General features: G+C 36.7%; 1 protein-coding gene across 1 annotated transcript in view; it reads right to left on the minus strand.

Annotated features, from left to right (window-relative positions):
* The window catches only part of Esf1 (ESF1 nucleolar pre-rRNA processing protein homolog), a 54070-nt gene that overhangs the window by 17355 nt on the left and 17248 nt on the right, over positions 1-19467 (minus strand). Inside the window, exons 9-10 of the mRNA XM_021193040.1 lie at positions 15439-15600; positions 3447-3568 (exon numbers count right to left, since the gene is read on the minus strand). Of these exons, the coding sequence (XP_021048699.1) occupies positions 3447-3568; positions 15439-15600 (284 nt within the window). The remainder of the gene's footprint in view (positions 1-3446; positions 3569-15438; positions 15601-19467) is intronic.

The raw sequence follows: 19467 nt of genomic DNA on the forward strand, positions 1-19467 counted from the left end.
TAACAGAAAAAGAAATCTACAGGCCTATATCCCAGATGAAAATACATTCTAAAAACATCCTCAATAAGGGCTGGAGAGATGACTCAGTGGTTGAGGGCATTGGCTGCTCTTCCAGAGGACACAGGTTCAAGTCCCAGCACTCACATGGTTGCTTGCAATTGCCTGTAACTCTAACATCTGACATTTTCACACAGACATGCATGAGGCAAAACACCAATGCACATAAATGTAAATAAATTATCTTTAAAAATCCTCAATAAATATGTATCAAAAAGGTTACCCACTATGACCAAATTGGCTTTATCTTAGAGACGCAAGGTTGGTGCAACATATGAAGGGCAATAAATGAACAGATCACATAAGTAGAATTAAAAAGAAAAATCACATGATCAGTAGATGCTGAAAAGCCTTTGACAAAAATCCAACGTGCCACCATAATAAAAGTCCAAGGGACAGTATTCCTGGAGGGAATATATATCAGCATAATAAAAGCTGTATGTGTTAAACTCACAGCCAAAACCATCCTAAATGGAGAAAAATTTGAAGCAAATCTATTGAAATAAGGAACAAGACAGGGCTGTCCACTGTCCCCACTTCTCTCTCTCTCTCTTTCTCTCTTCCTTTCCTTTTTCCTTTCCTTTCCTTTTTCCTTTCCTTTCTCCTTTCCTTTCCTTTCTCCTTTCCTTCCCTTCCCTTCTTCCCTTCCCTTCCCTTTCCCTTTTCCCCTTCCCCTTCTTCCCCTTCCTTCCCCTTCCCCTTCCCCTTCTTCCCCTTCCCCTTCTTCCCCTTCCCCTTCCCCTTCCCTTCCCTTCCCTACCCTCCTTCCTTTCTTTCTTTTTGAGACAGGGTTTCTCTGTGTAGCCCAGGCTGGCCTCGAACTCAGAAATCCGCCTGCCTCTGCCTCCCAAGTGCTGGGATTAAAGGTGTGTGCCACCACGCCTGGCCCCACTCCTTTTCAATACAGCTTGAAGTACTAGCTGGAGCAGTAAGGCAAGAGAAGAAAAAGAAATGCAAATAAGAAAAGGAAAAGTCAAAATATCTGTATTTGTAGATGGTAGAATATTATATATAAGAATCTCAAAAACTCTAACAGAAAACATCTAGAAATGATTTTAAAAAAAATGTCAGGATAGTGTCAGGAATCAGAATCAGCTTACATAAATCAATGGCTCTTCTATATGCCAACAATAAACACACAGAGAAAGAGAGCATGGACACACTCCTATTCACAACTGCAGTATCCTCCATGATCTAAGAGTACGAAGGGACTTTCTGGATGAGCCTCCATTTGCTTAGGAATTAAGGCCAACACAATTGACAAGCGGGACTTCATCAACCTGAAAAGCTTCTTCTGAGGTGAGATGGAAGGAAGGACCATGCAGAGACTGCCCCATCAGGATCCAGATCACAATAACCACCAAAGGCAGACACTATTGCATACGCCAGCAAGATTTTGCTGACATGATCCTGATATAGTGGCCTCTTGTGAGGCTATGCCAGTGCCTGGCAAACACAGAAGTGGATGCTCACAGTCAGCTATTGGATGGAACACACGGCCCCCAATGGAGGAGCTAGAGAAAGTACCCAAGGTGCTGAAGGGGGCTGCAACCTTATAGGAGGACAGCAATATGAACTAACCAGTACCCCCTGAGCTCGTGTCTCTAGCTGCATATGTAGCAGAAGATGGCCTAATCGGCCGTCAGTGGGAGGAGAGGCCCTTGGTCTTGCAAGGTTTATATGCCCCAGTACAGGGGAACACCAGGGCCAGGAAGTGGGAGTGGGTGGGTTGGGGAGCAGGGCGGGGGGGAGGGCATAAGGGACTTTCGGGATAGCATTTGAATTGTAAATGAAGAAAATAATAAAAAGTTGTTTAAATAATTAAAAAAATAATCAGCTGAGTAAAGCAGAAGCCCACAGAGCGGGAAGAAAGTGTTGCTACATATGACTTATATTCAAAATAGTCAAAAAGAAAAGTAGCTGAGAAATCTTAAAAAACAAAACAAAAAGAAAAACAAACCAAAAGCCAACAACAAAAAACCCAAAACATCATCCTTAGAAATTAGGGGAATGTAAAGCAAAACAACTGAGTTTTAATCTTCCACCAGCCAGAATGATTATCAACAAAACAACTAGGATGTGTTTCCCTATTTCCTAGGAGAACCCTATTTCCTGTTTGTGGGACTTGCAATCTGGTGCAGTCACTTTGGAAATAAGTGTGGCGAATTCTCAGAAAGCTAAATCCATGTACTACATGGCTCAGCTGTACTCCTCCTCGGCATATGCCCAAAGGGATTGGACATCCTACTGCACAGATACTTGCTCAGCAATGTTCATTGTTACTCTACTGACAACAGCTAGTGAATGGAAGCATTCTACATGTTTTTCAACCAATGAATAACAAAAAGGTGGTGACATAGACCCTATGTAATCAAATCATGAACTTTGAAGATAAATAGATAGAACTAAAAAATTATGATTTTGAGTATGAGGTAGCCAGAAGACTGTCTCCTAGATAGAACAGGGAAGCTGCAGCATGGAATCTCAATAATATGGTGCCTGAACAATGACAGACTACCATGTTGACATTCCAAAATAGATGGGTATAATCCTACAAGGCACAATGCATAGATGAAGAGCTACAGGCAATTAAAAATTTCTCACAGAGGGAGAATTAGTCTTCCCTAGGGATGAGCATGCCAAATGGCTATGTAATTAATATATATACAAGAAACATGAACAGGCTTAGTAAATTGCATGCATGCATTATTCTCATATATGTGCAAAGACAATAGGAACAAGAGGTCATGAATTTGAATGGGAAGGGGATGGCATGAAAGGAGAAGAGGAAAGGGGAAAATAACAACTATTCTTTAATTAAATAAGAAAAGTCCAGAGTTTGTCCAATTAAAAAGTGGGGGGAATAGGGAAGAAAGAAAAAGAAAAGAGGCCAGGCAGTGATAGCACATGCAGGAAGCTGAGGCAGGAGTATCTCTTGAGTTTGAGGCCAGCCTGGTCTACAGAGTGAGTTCCAGGACAGCTAGGGCTATACAGAGAAACCCTGCCTCAAATCAACAAGAAGAATAAGAAAAAAACAAGGAAAAAGTAAAAGTGTAAGGGAAGCCTAAAGCTTACCAAATGCTCTCTAAAGTCTCAGAGTGACCTCTAGCTTCATCTCTCATGGGATCAGTCTATTAATGGCAATTAACTGGCTACTTAAGTTTTGAAGAAAGCTCTAGTAAAAACAGGTAAACATATCAAGGAGGCAGGGCTTTTACCCTACTTTCCCACTTTATTTCAATAAAAGTCTAAAAATTATTTCATGGTAGATGTGTGTGTTGGCTCACCCAATCCCAGTCTTGGGAAGAGAAACATGGGTTATATGGAAAGAAGCACTTTCTTATAGACAGCTATCATTCAGTGAACACCTGGGCAACTAGCATAGATACCTTCTGTTTCTTTTTCAGTCTTTTCTTCTCTTTCTTCTTCTCTAAAAATTGTTCCCAAGGGGTCAGTTTATCCTTTCCCTCCAACTTGTTTTTGACCATCTCTTCTGCACTCTCCTTAAGACCTAGAAGAGAAACAAAATCCAAATAGTTTAGTTAAAAATAGTTTTTCTTCGACCAGTCAAAAGCTTACAAAAAAACAAAGAGAACAAACATAATCTATATAAGTAGGTATATACAACAGTGAATACTTGCAAATATCCCAAGACCACAAAATGATAAGTAACTAACTTTGGTAAATCCTACTGTGTATGTGTAAGACAGAGAGAGAAAAACTGAGAGAGACATTTAGCCAAAGGAAATCAAATCAACAAATTTAGCAATCTGACACATGACCTATTTATTACTAGTGAGACACAGTGGTTATAAAACTACAATCCCAGGTTAAGGAAGAGATTAAGTCCAAAGAGGCTATACAACAGAAATACTATCTCAAAGTAAGTGGAAAAAAAAAATAAGAAAAAGAAAGAAAGAAAGAAAGAAAAGTTAAAAAGAAAAAGAAACCCAAATATTTATGTAGGTCTAAGTGTTCTCTCTACCTTTGTTTTGAGCCTCCAAGAGGTCATCTCACTTTCTGCCTTTTGGTGACGACTGAGTGAAGAAAAATTCTAGAATAAGTCTCAGGTTATAACTACTAACTAACTAAGCAAAATCTTCTCTAGTTTTTCCTATCATCCAGTGAAAGACTGTGTTTCCTGGACATTACAAAGTGACTAACAAAAACTGAAGAATGAATCAAGCATTGTATAAGACTGTGTAGGTAAGATTCAAAGGGCCACCAACTCCACTCTACTCTGCATTGCTTGGCTCTTCCAATGCTACTGTCTTCACGGTTTATCTCTGAAGCTTTTTGTTCTTATATTCTACTCCTCACTAACGTATCCTTCACTGTCATTAAACTAGCACTTTAAAAAGTACTTGAAATGAGACCTCATTTCCAGGGCTGTTTGCTCATTTATAGTATCTTGAATGTAGTTTGGATGATGAATGGATCAGCCACCACTTTTTCTAAAATGACCATTTTGAATCATTCCATTCACTGTTACATTTTATTTTGTTTGTATGGGAACAGAGTCCCAGATTGGGCTGGTCCCCGACTTACTATGTAGGTCAGACAGGCCTTGAACTTGTGATCCTCCTGGCCCTGCCTCCTGACAGACTGAATTACAAGTGTGTTCTACCATGACCAGACATTTGCTATTTTTAAAAGATGGATTTTGTGCCATATAAATATTTAAAGCTCCACCTCCACTGTGTCCTGCAAAATTTCTAACAAAAATAGATGAATAAATAAATACCATTATCTTCAAAGAAGAGAGAATAGTAGTTACATGTTCTGTACTCTGGTGGAACTGAGGAGCTTGGCTGGCTTTAGGATTTACCCTGTCCTACCTACTCACTCAACTTTACCTGTGGTCTCAGTATGCAAAATGAATCAGGTAGAGACTGGATGTATAAAAACCCTCCCTCTCACATGCATTTTTCCCCACTTTGAACTTCAAAATACTTAGAAGATGTTCAAATACTCAGAAACACTATGTCAGGGCTTTTAGGCTGTGAGCCCCAAAGACCAGTTTGAAACAGGTGAGCTCTTATGTCCATTGCCCAACTGTAAGGCAAAGAATCCCCACATTTCTAGGACTTATAAACATACTAAATTAAGTTACACATACTCTTAAGTTTCATTTTATGACATACTGATTTGTTAGATGCCAAACCAGAAATACATTCATTAATTCAAAAATGGATCTGGGGTTGAAGAGATGGCTCTGAAAGAGGCTGCTCTTTCAGAGGACCCTGGTTGGAATCCCAGCACCTACATAGTGGCTCAAAACCACCTGTAACTCTAACTCAGGGGATCCAATGCCTCCTTCTGTCCTCCTTCGGTGCCAGGTATGACCCAAAGTGCATAAATATACAAGCAGACAAAATATTCGTACACATAAAGTAAAACTTAAATGAATCATTAAGACACATTCTTTTATGAGAACAACATTTCACATTACTAAATGGTTTTCATATGAAATGTGAATGATACCAAGTCATCTACAGATCTTCAAGTGAAATGGTAATGTACCTAGGGAATGCAAGATGAGATCCTCATTTATATAGGAGAAGGCAGTAAGTTCTGATACAAGTTGATTTCACATAACAAGGTAGAATAATATATAGAATGCACGCAGGTCAGCATACAGTCTAATCTCAAATCTTAAAAGCATACTATTATTAGATAGATAAATCTTTAAAAACTTTATAAAGGTTCACCTCCCTCTGCCTCCCAAGAGCTGAGAATAAAGGCAAATGCTACCATGCCCGGCTAGGTGCATAAAAGGGGTTATGTGATTACTTGCATCATGTAACTGAGGTGTCATTTTATTTGGCAATTTAACTTTTAAAATATTGATATGTAAATAATAAATACAAATTAAGTACTTATTATATGGTTCTGCTGAGAACCTGCACATGCAAGTCCTAAACTAAAAACAGGTTCTTTCACATTCCATAGTATTTAGCATAGTCCCAAGCACACAATAAGTACTTAATAAACACGTCTGTCTTGATTTCTTTTGAAGGAAAGACTCTTATTTCCTGCCAAGTATTTGATCTTTGATATTTAGAACATATTATTTCTAACAGAAAATGAACCAAAACTTTAAGGCTTCTGTCTCTTAAGTGATTCATGTGGACCACTAGTTCTAGAATAAGTGAGGCAAAATGTATCCTCGAGAAATAATATTTTCTCGAACTTTGTTGGTAGCAATAAAGAAATAATATCTTAAGCTCAAGTCAGTCTGTAGTTTCTTTTTTGCCTGGCTCCCACTTAACACACCAAAATAGAAGAATGACAAACACATTGCAGTGAATTAACACACCACCATGATAACTTAAAAATGCTTTGTTCTCATTGTCATCATGAGGTCATTTAAATCTCTTGCCACAGATCACAGTTGTTTATGTTCTAAGTTCTTAAAAATATGTCCATCCCAGAAGTCTCTTGGCAAACGCACAAGAACATTCTTCAGAGTCAGTTTAGCCTCTCACTTACGAGAAGCCACAATGTGACTTGAAAAACAACTTCATTATAACTCCTTTAGTTTTGTACAAATTTGTTAAAAAAAAAAAAAAAACAAAAAACCAAAAGCAAGCCTTTAAGCATATATCCATAGATTGCCAAATTAAAGGTATCAATAATCCCACAAATAAAGGGCAAAACCCCTTCTAAAGCTAACCACAAAAGCAGATGACTCAATATAGTAATAATAATAATTTAATAAGTATGATCTATTCAAAACTATTTTTGGCAGTTTCAGTGCATATAAAAAGACTCATAAATATTCTTACAAAATCTCCAAGAAGAATATATATTTCTCCTGACCTTATCCACATGAAATGTTTGAAAAGTCTTCAAATGACAGGATACAAATGATTTAAAACAACTTAAGTAGGTACTGTTGCAGGCTTTATTTATAAAAACAAAATGCATGTTTTAAGAGTTCTCATATAGGTTGAAATTGGCACTTTTACTTAAATATGGGCTTAGGATTCATTGGGAATATTTATGAACACTTACATATCAATCTCATAAACCTTTTTGTGTGTTATAAATTAGACTATGCAGCACTCAGTTCCAAAGGCTTTAAAGTGTTACTGACCACCATCACTAACACCAGACTCCAAATGTGGAACTCATTCTGGGTTCCGGGCTTTCTTCTAGATGAAACCACTAGCCACGTCCTAAGGAGCACTGCCATCAAGGCACCTCTCCCAACTAACACATTACTCCTGAAGGTCTGAGGACAAGGAAGGACACGGTTACTCACATAACAAGGGTCCACATTAGTAGCTCGTCAGAGTCCTGGCATATAGCACACATCTTATAAACATCCACAGAATAAGGCAGCAAGTGAAAGGAAAGTGATTTAAATCTGTCCCACCCCACTGACTGGGAGCAATACATGGAACTGAAAGTAAAATAAAAACTAGTTTCAGTAACAATAGTGAATAGCTAAAGCTATCAACTAGCCAGAGTTAACAAATGCTCTCTGGTTGTACTCGATACTGTTAGAATCCTGTTATACCTACTATGTGAAAAGTACACAGTTAAAATGAAGATAAGGATAAATCTAAAAGATGATCAGACTGGGAATTTCTGCTCACATAACTGTATTCATCCCCAAATATTTAATAAATATACAAGGAAGGTATGCCCAGAGTACTCACTGGATAGATGTTACTTTTTGCGGTTATTGTCTAAAGTTATTTCACTAGTAGAAAAGGCTTTACATTTGTCTAGAATTTGGGTTGTCTTCCCTTAACTTTGAAATCCCCTTTTAGTTTCCCTTAAAGTAATGGCTTCCAATTCCAGGGTATTAACTTTACCACACATCAAACTGTCCCCCTATGCCTGCTACTTAGCATTCAATGTTCCTACAACACTGAATTCAAATATAAGACATCTGGGCCTCATTAGGGAGCTATTGTTTCCTGTATTTGTCTCAAGTTTACTTGTATGCTTTTCTTGCCTTTCATGCAGTTTGTAATCATAATAACATACTACCAAGCTGTCCTCTAACTTCTGGCCAAGTCTGGGAAAGCCATTCTACTAATTTATTTATGGCAAATACTGAAAAATTACTTGTTCTATTGTTATTTTTATATATTTATGTTATTTTTATATACTTGTAGGCAAGGTAGAAAATGAATGAAATCTTTTACATGAATGGTTAAGATATAAGGAAACAAAAAGAATTCCTGAGTCAAGTCTCAATAAGGAAGCTCAAATAGAAATATTAAGTTAGTTCAGAAGCAGGGAATTCTCCTTGGGGACACACACTAAGCTAATATAGTCTAGTATGGATTTTGGGTTGTTATGGGCTCTCAGCCAAGGAGGTGGGGGCCAAAGTTTGGAGTCTGATCATGGTGGGAGGTCCCAGGATCCTTAAATGTGCCCCCAGTAGATGATGACCCTCCCTCTACAGTTCTGGGGGAGTACATGGAGATCAGGGGGAGTAAAAATACAGTTCCCCTCTGAGACTTTGTAACCACAAAGCCCACAAACCCATGGACTTGTGGCTGGAATTCACACTACTTGTGTGGTCCCAAATACACCAACTCAAAAATTCAATAGGTCTTGGATTAGAAATGCCTCCAGACACCTGACAAATATTCTCTAAAAGAAGGTTGTCTGATCCAGAGTTCCTGTAAGAAAAGAAAGATCCAAGACAAGAAGACTCCAATAAAAATCCTTCAAGAACTAGAGTAAGTGGAAACAAAAAACCAGTAAGACAGAATCACAGACTATAGACTTGGAAATTGAGATACAAAATATAAAATCAGCACTTAAAAAAGCAAAGGAAGGGGGCTGGTGAGATGGCTCAGTGGGTAAGAGCACCTGACTGCTCTTCCGAAGGTCCAGAGTTCAAATCCCAGCAACCACATGGTAGCTCATAACCATCCGTAACAAGATCTGACGCCCTCTTCTGGAGTGTCTGAAGACAGCTACAGTGTACTTACATATAATAAATAAATAAATCTTTAAAAAAAAAAAAAAAAAAAATGAAAGAAGAAATTACCAGACAAGTTTGGAGGACAAAAGAAAAAAGCAACTCTGGGAGATAAAAACACCAAGTTAGTGTAAAAGTTTAAATGTATACACTAAGAAAGACTTAATGAAGTAAAACAGAACTGAAGAAATTATTCAGCAAGTTGCACAGATTCAAAAGCACAGAAATCAGGAATTACCAGATTCAAAGTAAGAAAGCAACATATACATCAAACATAACTTCTAGAAGAAAAAATTGGACATTAAAAAAAAAAAAACCTTAAGAGGAAAATGATAGAGGCACTTTCACCTCATAAAACATACTCTTCAGGACTGATACTCAATTAATTCCAAGCAAGAGTTAAACATAAGCAAAACACCCCACCATGTAAAAACACCTTAAAAGCCATGGACCCAGTGCGGCATCTTCTGACCTGTCTTCCTGAGATATTTTCTTCTTCCAGGAAAGGGGTTAAGATGGGGACTGGCCTAGGATACCCCCACTAGAAGGCACTACTCTCCCTACTCTAACCTGCAACACTCAGCCTCAGCAGCACAACTTGCTCTAAGAACAGTTCCATCCACACTCACAGCCTCATCAACACAGCTAGCTCAAAGACAGTTCCATCAGAAACAGTATCTTTTATTTTATTACTATTCGTTTTTGTTACCAAAACTCACCACTATACATAAAATAAAAATAAAACAAATCTTGAAAAAAACAACCCTAACTCAACTAGAGAGAAATCAAACCTGGTATTGGAAACCCTGTCAACTACCTAGGAGGGCTAGGGAACTTGTGTGTTTTTAGGAGAACCTACAGCCAACCACTTTACTAAGCAGCAGCATCCCTAACTGAATCTTTGTCATTATACCTATAGGTAACTGTAGTACTCACCCCCAATCAAGGACACTTCTTGCTGCAATAAGTGGACTAAGCCATTATAGCAAACCACAATGAGTCAAAATGCAATTACAGAGTCTGTCCCAAAAGATATATCTACAACCTAAGGCTCAGGGATCATTATGGAAAAGTACGTGGGCAGGCTATAAGAGCTAGAGGAACTGGGAATTTACTGTAACACTATGTCTCTTATGAATATCAAAAGCTACATCCAGAAAGTCTCACCAACTTGACTGCTTAAACAGGGAGACACCAAAGCTCATGAGGCTTCAATCCCCAAAAGAGATTACAGGCAACAAAGGAGAAACAGTCTTCCTCAGAGAAAAGCAGACTGATTGGTTAAACAATACTAAATGCTCAGCCCTGAAAACATATATATATAAGTAATGATATACACAATTAACAGGTTGTATTTCTATATTTTAGAATTACACACACACACACACTCGCATGCATACACAACATTCACTGAAACAAGAGGTCATGATTTTAGAAGAGTAAGGCAAGTTAGATGGGAGGATTTGGAAGGAGTTAAGAGAAGGGGAAAGTAATGTTTTAAGAGTCTAAAGAAATTAAAAATCTTAAAAAACAAAAGCCAACCCATGATCTTATGATAAACACTATAAAACAAAAACCAAATGTAATATAACCAGCATGAAAAATACACTCAGTTTCTACTTTAATATTATTAAGGAAGAAAATTAGTATTTTTCCAGGAAACTGAGAAATTAGCTATTCTATAGAGAAAATGTGTTAGAAACACTTTTAGATAATCCTAGCTGCTTCTCATTTTTAAAGTTATTTATGTGTATGTGTGTGTATCACATTTGGGCAGGACCCCTGGAGGCTAGAAGAGGGTGTCAGAGCCACTGGAACTGGAGTTATAGACAATTGTAAGCCACAATGTGGGCACTGGGAACAAAACCCAGGTTTCAGTTAAGAGCAGTAAACACTCTTCATGACTGAGCCATTTCTCTTGAACCTGCTTTTCTTTTCTTCTATTCTTATCCTCCCTTCTTCTTCCACTCCCTCCCCCTCTATTTGTTGAAGACAAAGGTTTCTCTGTATAGTTCTGGCTGTCCTGGAACTAGTCCTATAGACTAGGCTGGCTTTGAATTTAGAGATCTGCCTGCCTCTCCACCTCCCGAGTGATAGGACTAAAGGTATGTGCCACTACCACCTGCTCCTGGTTCTCAACTTTTACTATTCAGTCCACAAACAATTCAAAAGCTATTTACATAGTATGAAGTTTCAGCTTATTACCTTACAAAGCTTTCATAGCCAATCTGTTAACTGGATAAGTCAGGGATGATTAGGTTGTAAAATTTTAATCACCCAATAGCTGTGTGACTCTACAGTTATCATATAAACTTTCTTTTCCATCACCAAACTAAGATAAATGATAACTTCTTTCAGCTTTTTTCTAAGCTCAGGCTTTCCATTTGATGCTCCCTTCTCAACTCAACTGTCTTCTTTCTTAGCTCAAGGCTACTTGTTTTTAGTACAGCATCTGCAAAGTTTTGTTTTGTTTAGTTTAGTTTTTTTTTTTTTTTGGTTTTATGGTTCTAAGGATCAAACTTGGAATTCATTCGAGTCAGACAAGTACTTAGCCATTAAGCTACAAGCCATCCTTTAACAACCTCCCAACTCTCAAAACACACCCAGACACACATACACAGACAGACAGACAGACAGACACACACACACACACATATACACACAGAGTCACTAGAGATTTAACCTAGGGTCCTACTAGACAAGTGTTCTATCACTGAATTATAATTTTGGCCTTCTACTCAAAATTTAAAACATGGCTTTTAAAAAAAAATTAAACAAACAAATATCTTTCAAATAATGAATACATTGGCAATAAATGCAAACAGAAATATAGCCAAAAATAAATAAACAGGTTCTCTATGACATCAAAAATTTAAATGTTTGGATCAGGGTTATCTAACAAAATGAATAACTACTGATTCAAAACATTGTTTCTGAATAAAGAATGAATAATTCAATAGTCATATATGCTGTCCCTGATACCTGTGTAAACTTCTTGATGGAAGAGAGTGCAAGAATAGGTATCAAAGAAAGCTTTTGTGTGTGTGTGTGTGGGGGGATGGTGGGAGGTGGTGGGAGTAGGGGTGGGGATGAGACAAAGAATAAAGACCAGACACTAGACTAAAATGGGATCATTGCTTTACAAAGTGGAGGCAAAGGCTGGGCAGTAGTGGTGCACAACTTTAATCCCAGCTCTATCATACAAAACAATGAAGAAAGGGGAAATGACATGAAATGTACCTTCAAAAGTGCCTCAAAACTTAAGTATTATGAGTCCTATCCTTCAGATTTATAAAAGGAGTTTGAGAAGGAGTAGCTCTATGGCCTCACACACTACTTACAATATGTACAAAGACCTCTTTCACTATTATACTCACATTCACAAATATGCATGAATGCAACAGGTGTCCACAATAAAAGGCATCCCATCAGGAGCCTTCAAAGATACAGGTTGGGCTAGATGGCTCAGTAGATAAAGGGTTTTGTCACTACACACGACCACCTAAATTTGTCATGCTGGAAAAGGGAGAAATGACACCTGCAAATTATTCTGTGACCTTCACACACCACCTACTTTAACACACACACAGTTTGAATATGTGTGTGTGTGTGTGTGTGTGTGTGTGTGTGTATATCCACATAAAGGATATATATATAAACATTTCTCTAAGAGAACCAACTTCCAACTTGATTCCATCCAGTAAAATGTGAAATAGTGATAATTCCCTGACACTGGAACTATTACTGACTATTGAAGGCACTATAAACGGATGGGATATTTTGGGAAAGAAATCTGGCAGCAATGTCAAGAAAGAGAAAGTGCTTGTGCCCGTGTCCCTTCCTGGTACTTCTATTTTGGGTAAGCTACTTTATGAAAAATAGCTCACAATATGAAAAGAAGATCTAGATTATAACATCTTAGACCAGTGATTATCAACCTGGGTTGTTGACCCCTTTAGGGGATGGGTGTCAAAAGATCCTTTCACAGATGTCACCTATTATCCGGCATATCAGATATTTACAATTTTTAACAGCAGCAAAATTGCAATTTTGAAGTAGCAATGAAAATAATCTTATGGTTGGGGGTCACCACAACATGAGGAACTATATTTATAGCACTGTGAAGGCTGAGATACCTGGCATCTGCACTCGATCTTTTGATCTTTTGACAGTGGTAGTTTCAGTAGCTTGAGAAGACCTCAGGTTGATCCATGGTATGTGTGAAGGCTGCTGTGTGAAGAGGAAGTCACACAACTGACTAGTGGTGAGCCTGAGTGCCAATGTCTGCTTTTCACTGTGGCCTGGATACTCTTCACTGAGCGGGTGGTGGTGGGGGTCCTACTGTTGTTAAAAAAAGTTTTTAAATTAAAAGGCCCTAAAAAAGCAAGCCAAGGTATTGGCTAGGGATGAAAGCAAAGAACTCTTAGAATGGACCAATATTGTGGCTTTGGAAACTGTCCTGTTTCTTTTCAATGCCATACATCTACTGCAGTGAAAGATTAGAAATATGGTTAAACATTTGAGAACAGAGAAATGGCAAATGGAAGCAGAACTTACCTAAGTTATAGCTGAGTCAGGGTAGAATTTTGGGTGGTAATTTTTCATTTATATTTTTTAAAAACTTGAGCTAATATTAACACTCCATCCACAAATAAAAGTCAAGATAAAAACAAACTAGAGGTATAGCGCCTAATTCACTTCATGAGGTCTTTTACTCTATTAGCAAGGATATTTCAAGAAAACCACAGATCAAAATTAGTCAGTAAAATGGGCAATATTTGCATCCATGGATTACATGCCCACTAATTTCAATAAAAACGATTAAAAAAACAACCCTGAAACTGTACCTGCACTGACCAAACATATTGTTTCTTGTCTATGGACAATATATATATTATAAATGTACACTTATATTTTATAGTACATATTTACATATTTTTATATATGTTTAGAATATATAATATGTATTTTATATATAATATATAAATATATACATGTACATATATATGTTTATATATATTTATATAATAACTGTTTACATGGACTTTATTTAGTCTTGATTAAAATCATTTAGAAATGATGATGTATAAGAGTTATCTGCATATGACAGGACATGTTTTTGTATCTGTAGGAGATACTGGAATGAATTCACCAAGAACTGTAAGAGATGACTATAAGTAAGACATACTATAAGAGATGACTGTAAGTATCAGTAGTCTGTAATCATTACTGTTTGTAAAAGTACATGCAGATATGTCTATAACTATTAGTGTATATAAATGTGTATTGTATGTGACAATTCTTGTTTATACTAGCTTTTATCTATCTTTATATTTGACATTTCAAATTTTGCCTTGTACTACTCTACTGGGACACACTTTTTTTAACTATAGCAAAACTGAGATGGAACACTCAATAATACATATTTTATATTAGTGAAACCTTATGAATTAACAAACAGCAAAGGCTACAGGAAAAAGGATCTTGAGAACTATAGTTTTTTTTAAAAAAAGAATTGTAATAATTAGAAAATATAGTGCTTAACTTCAACTTTTTATATTCTAAATTGAGGAATCAAATCCAGGAAAGGTCTATGCTTATAATTAGACAGAAATAATTTATAATTAGTAAAACCAAGAAACCAATCAAATGGAAGCAGGAAAAAAGTATAAAATACCTATGGCTCAGGGATCCATGGGTAAGAGGAAGTAGAAAGATTTCAAGAGCCAGAAGTGGATTCCAAGGAAACATCATTCCCGACCCAGCAGGACCGACAAACTTATGAGCTCAGAGACCGTGATGGCATGTACAGGACCTTCACAGGTTCACATCAGGTAAAATTCCAGCATTGAGAAGGGGAAGTGCACAGGCCTGTCCTTAACCAAGGAGAGATTCGCAACTGATACCTACTGGGAAAGGGAAAATCAGTTTTCTGTAACATGGAATGACACTGGGTTTGTCAACCACATGTTAGGGCAGGTCCCACGCTAGGGAGTAGTTGGCTATACAAAACAGATATGATGGGGTTTGCTTGTTTTTGTGCATTTTATTTTATTATATGTGTGTTTTATTTTCTTTTTAATTTGTTTTGATTTTCATTTTTTGAAAACTGTTTTTCTTTCCTTTTTGTTTTTGAGAGAGAACATGAAGTCTGCGTAGGTAAGTACATGGGAGGATCTGGGAGGAGTAGGGAAAAGGGGAAAGAATATGATCAAAATGTATTGCATGACAAAATATTTTTAAATAAGCATGAAAAAAAAAGAGACTGTGACATGTTAATTCTGAGGTGAATTAAATACCATTTCTTTACCAGAACATTTCTGAAAAATAAACCCTTTTAAAAGTATGCTTCTAAAGAAGAGTTAGCATCTTATTATTATTATATCTAAATGCATTCAGAAGAAAACTTTTACTTAATATCTAATTCTCACCTGGAACCCACTTGATTTCCATTTCCATATCATTTTCTTTTCCTTTCTTTTCTTTTTCTTGAATAACCTGCAAGAGCTGTCTGTATTTAGCAATTTGTTCTTCATCATCCTTCTGACTTTTCTTTGTTTTCCCATCTTCTCCTATGTTGACTCCTTCTTCACCTAACAAAACAATCAAATTAAACAATCTCATTTAATATAGAGAAACAATTACCTTCAACTAGACCCCAGTCTTGTACTTAGTCAAACTCAGATGTGATGTAGTCATTGCTAGAGTATGACATAATATTCCCTTCTATGCATGAAGAGTGGCATTTCTGTCTCCTCTTTGTCCTCTCTGCCATCACACAGTGGCTTTAAAAATATTCTGTTCAACAAAAGGAACCTCAATGTTGCTGGGGTAAATTTGGGACATGGGGTTAGTGTCTCAGGCCATAGAAAAGAGGCAAAGGGAGTTGTTTAGAACCTAAACTGAGTTCTTCCCATCTGAATGTGATTAAATAAGCACATTTACTCTTAGGAGTGTTGTCATCAATCAGTGATACAGACAAACTAGGAAGCAATTCAATTAAGTTTTCTGTGTGGAAAGATAATTGATAGTTTTGAATTCTAGCTTCATAAATGTTAGAATGTAAAGAAAGAGTACAAAACCTATGAACAACAAATATCAGAGAAAATCAATCGATAAAGTTTGTTTGTTCTACAGTTTCAATGTAAATTCTTCAAGCCAGTAACATAAATTAGAAATCTGGGTTTTAATGTAAAACATACAAACTTATCAAGTGTATCAAAGTGTAGCATCTCCAGTAGAGGAAAGTTTGGAAGTGACGTTAAGTTCCAGTCTTTGTAACCACCAGTCACTAAACTGTGATATAAGCATGGCACTGTGAAGCATCAGTGTTAACACCACTTCCTTACAGAAGGCGATAAGCAGGGAAAAAGTTGGTTAGGTAAGTATTTGAGGACTCTTTTCCCCCAACAGTGGTCATGCGCATTCTTTCCATCATCCTATCACACTTTTACATGTTCACCCAAACAGCTGAAGCTCATTTTTTTGGTGTTTGTGCTTTGTACCACAATAATAAATGTTGGATGGAATTCTGTCATGTATCCCATAATTCAATGGATAAAACATGAGGAACACATTAACAAAATGGCAATGTATTTCATTCTATTAAAAGCTTACTTCTGAAAACATAATTAGAAGCAAGATCCTTCCAGGTTGAAACTTTAGTGGTAAGTCTCCGATGGCTTACTTTAAATTGATTTTTTCCAGTACTAAATTGTACTTTCTGAAGCTCTAAAATGTGGGATAACTCATGTAGGTCTGCTTTTCTAATTCAAGGACATTTTATGAATGCTTTTATAGTACATAAGATTTTTTTAAAAAATAAATTCAAACAATAAGCTATTCTTATAAACAATAATCAGGAATGTTTAATACTCAAATATACTATTGTAGCTATCAGAAGCACTAAATTGCAGATGAAGGTAAGTTTGTTATCTATTAAAATACTGAAGAAAAAGGCATGGTTTTGAAAAATTACGTCTTTCAAACTGAAAGAAGTTAATCTTTAGTTTTAAGACAAAATACACAATATAAAGTACTATGCTAACTACTTTATATACATCATTTCAGTCTTTCTATGAGCCAGTTAATATTATAACTCTTATTTCATAGCTATACAAAGAAAGGACCAGGGTGCTAAGAAAACTTGACCTTTGTTATTTCACTATGTGGTAAAGTCAGGTTTTGAAACTAGTAGAGCTTAACTTAAGGGTTTTTCCCTCCCTATTTTACAATATAAAAGGTTAAACATAGGATTTTATGAACCTTGGCAAACACTTTACCATTGGGCTGTATCCCCAGAGAGTCCAAGGTATTGAATACACTGAAAAATTAATGATTATTTTTCTGATAATGTTAATGCTTATTTATCAATAATATTAGGTGTCTTATTGTAAACACTGTTTTAAAATTTAAATGGGGATGGGGTGGGTGGGTAAGTACTGGCTGCTCTTCCAGAGGACCTGGGTTCAATTCCCTATGCCCAGATGGCAGCTCACAAACCATCTATAACTCAAGTTCCAGGGGGATCTAACACCCTCTTCTGGCCGTTACAGGCACCAAGGGTATTCAAATAGCACACAGACATGCAGGCAAACACCCATTTATGTAAAATAAGATAATTCCAGGATGAGTGAAATGGCTCAGAGAGGATACATGCCTGCTGTCAAGCTTGGTGATGACTTTCATCACCAGGACACATGTGGTAGAAAGAAAACAACTAAGTCCTGCAAGCTGTTCTCTAAATTTCCACATGTATACTCAACATATGTACCTACATACATACACACACACATACATACATACATACACACATACACACACAAATGTAATAAAAAACAATAAAATTTAGTTTTATTTCCAAAACCAAACAAAGTCTAGTTGAAAAACATGGACCCAGTCATTCCCAATGGACATGGAATATTATTTCCCTCTGTATTTTAGAACTAGGGTAAAGGAAAACAATTGAGAATTCTCAGAAAAGTACATTAATATCCATATAGGCATATAAATTTACCTTTTCCATACCTACAGTACATGAACACAAATTCATCTTCTTATTTATGAGAGAAAGGCTATAAAAGGTCTGTGAGAAGGCTATACTAAATACATTAAGAAATAAAACCTTCATCAGGAAGATTAACAAGCACCAGCCAGCAAGGCCTTAAAATATTAAGTCTTTTATATCCAATAGAAGCACTACTGCAAATGACATACGTTCTTTATTAAGACTTCATTACATTTATTTATTGTGCCATTTATTTATATGCATGTGCCATGAGAACTTCAGAAGTTGGTTTTCTCCTCTACTAGGTGGGTGGATCCTGGGATCAAACTGAGACCATCAGGGTTGACAGCAAGAGCCGTTACCCAATGAACCAACATGAATGTCAAAGAGTATGAAACACTTAATTACATGGTTCTATCAATATGTAATGTATACAAAGAAATAGCAGCTATTAAACATGATTTTCTTTTCCTTACATCAATAACTACAAAACAGTGTTTTGTGGTAAACTTATAAGGATAAAGCACTACTTTCAGTGATATAAAAGCAAAAACCTACAAACCATTTAGAAACTAAGAAAGTCCAGGCTTAATGTTAAAATGCTAGCCCTATGTTAAAAGTAGGAATGTAGCCGGGCAGTGGTGGCGCACACCTTTAATCCCAGCACTTGGGAGGCAGAGGCAGGCAGATTTCTGTGTTTGAAGCCAGCCTGGTCTACAGAGTGAGTTCAAGGGCAGCCAGGGCTACACACAGAAATCCTGTCTCGAAAAACCAAAAAAAAAAAAAAAGAGAAAGAAAAGAAAAGAAAAGTAGGAATGTATAGAAATAATACACCACGTAAAAGGAAACACTAAGAAAAACGTTAAACTATAACTAAAAATGTTCTTTTCTGCTGATTTAAAGTACTTATATCATGTATAATATTTCTGGTTTTTCATTTTCTATCTACACTGAATTCATAGTTTTTAATGTTTTGAAATTCTATTAGATAAAAACAACAAAGATGTAAAGGCAGATAACATTCAAAAGCTGAAGGGCTATAGCGTACCTCAGTTGAATTCCTTGAACCACACAAATTAACAAAGAAACAGACAAATGAAAAAAATCCCAGATTGCTTTGACGGTACCTTAGACTGAGGATGGCTCAGTTGGTGGAATGCCTGTCAAGCTAACATAAAGGTCTGAGTTTGAGCCCCTAACACTGAAGTAAAAGCAGGGTAAGTCTCCAACCCCAACCCTTGAAGAATAGAGACAAAACAGATTTGAAGTTCAGTGGTCAGCCAGCTTAGCCAGTTAGTGAGTTCCATATTCAGCGAGGGAGGAGGAGATCTTGTCTCAAAAATATAACTGAAGATACTTGACAGTGATCCTTGGTCTCCAATGCAAATGTGCACATAACACACACACACACACACACACACACACACACACACACACACACACACACACACAC

Source organism: Mus pahari, chromosome 3 (genome assembly GCF_900095145.1).
Source record: "Mus pahari chromosome 3, PAHARI_EIJ_v1.1, whole genome shotgun sequence".
Classification (NCBI taxonomy): domain Eukaryota; kingdom Metazoa; phylum Chordata; class Mammalia; order Rodentia; family Muridae; genus Mus; species Mus pahari.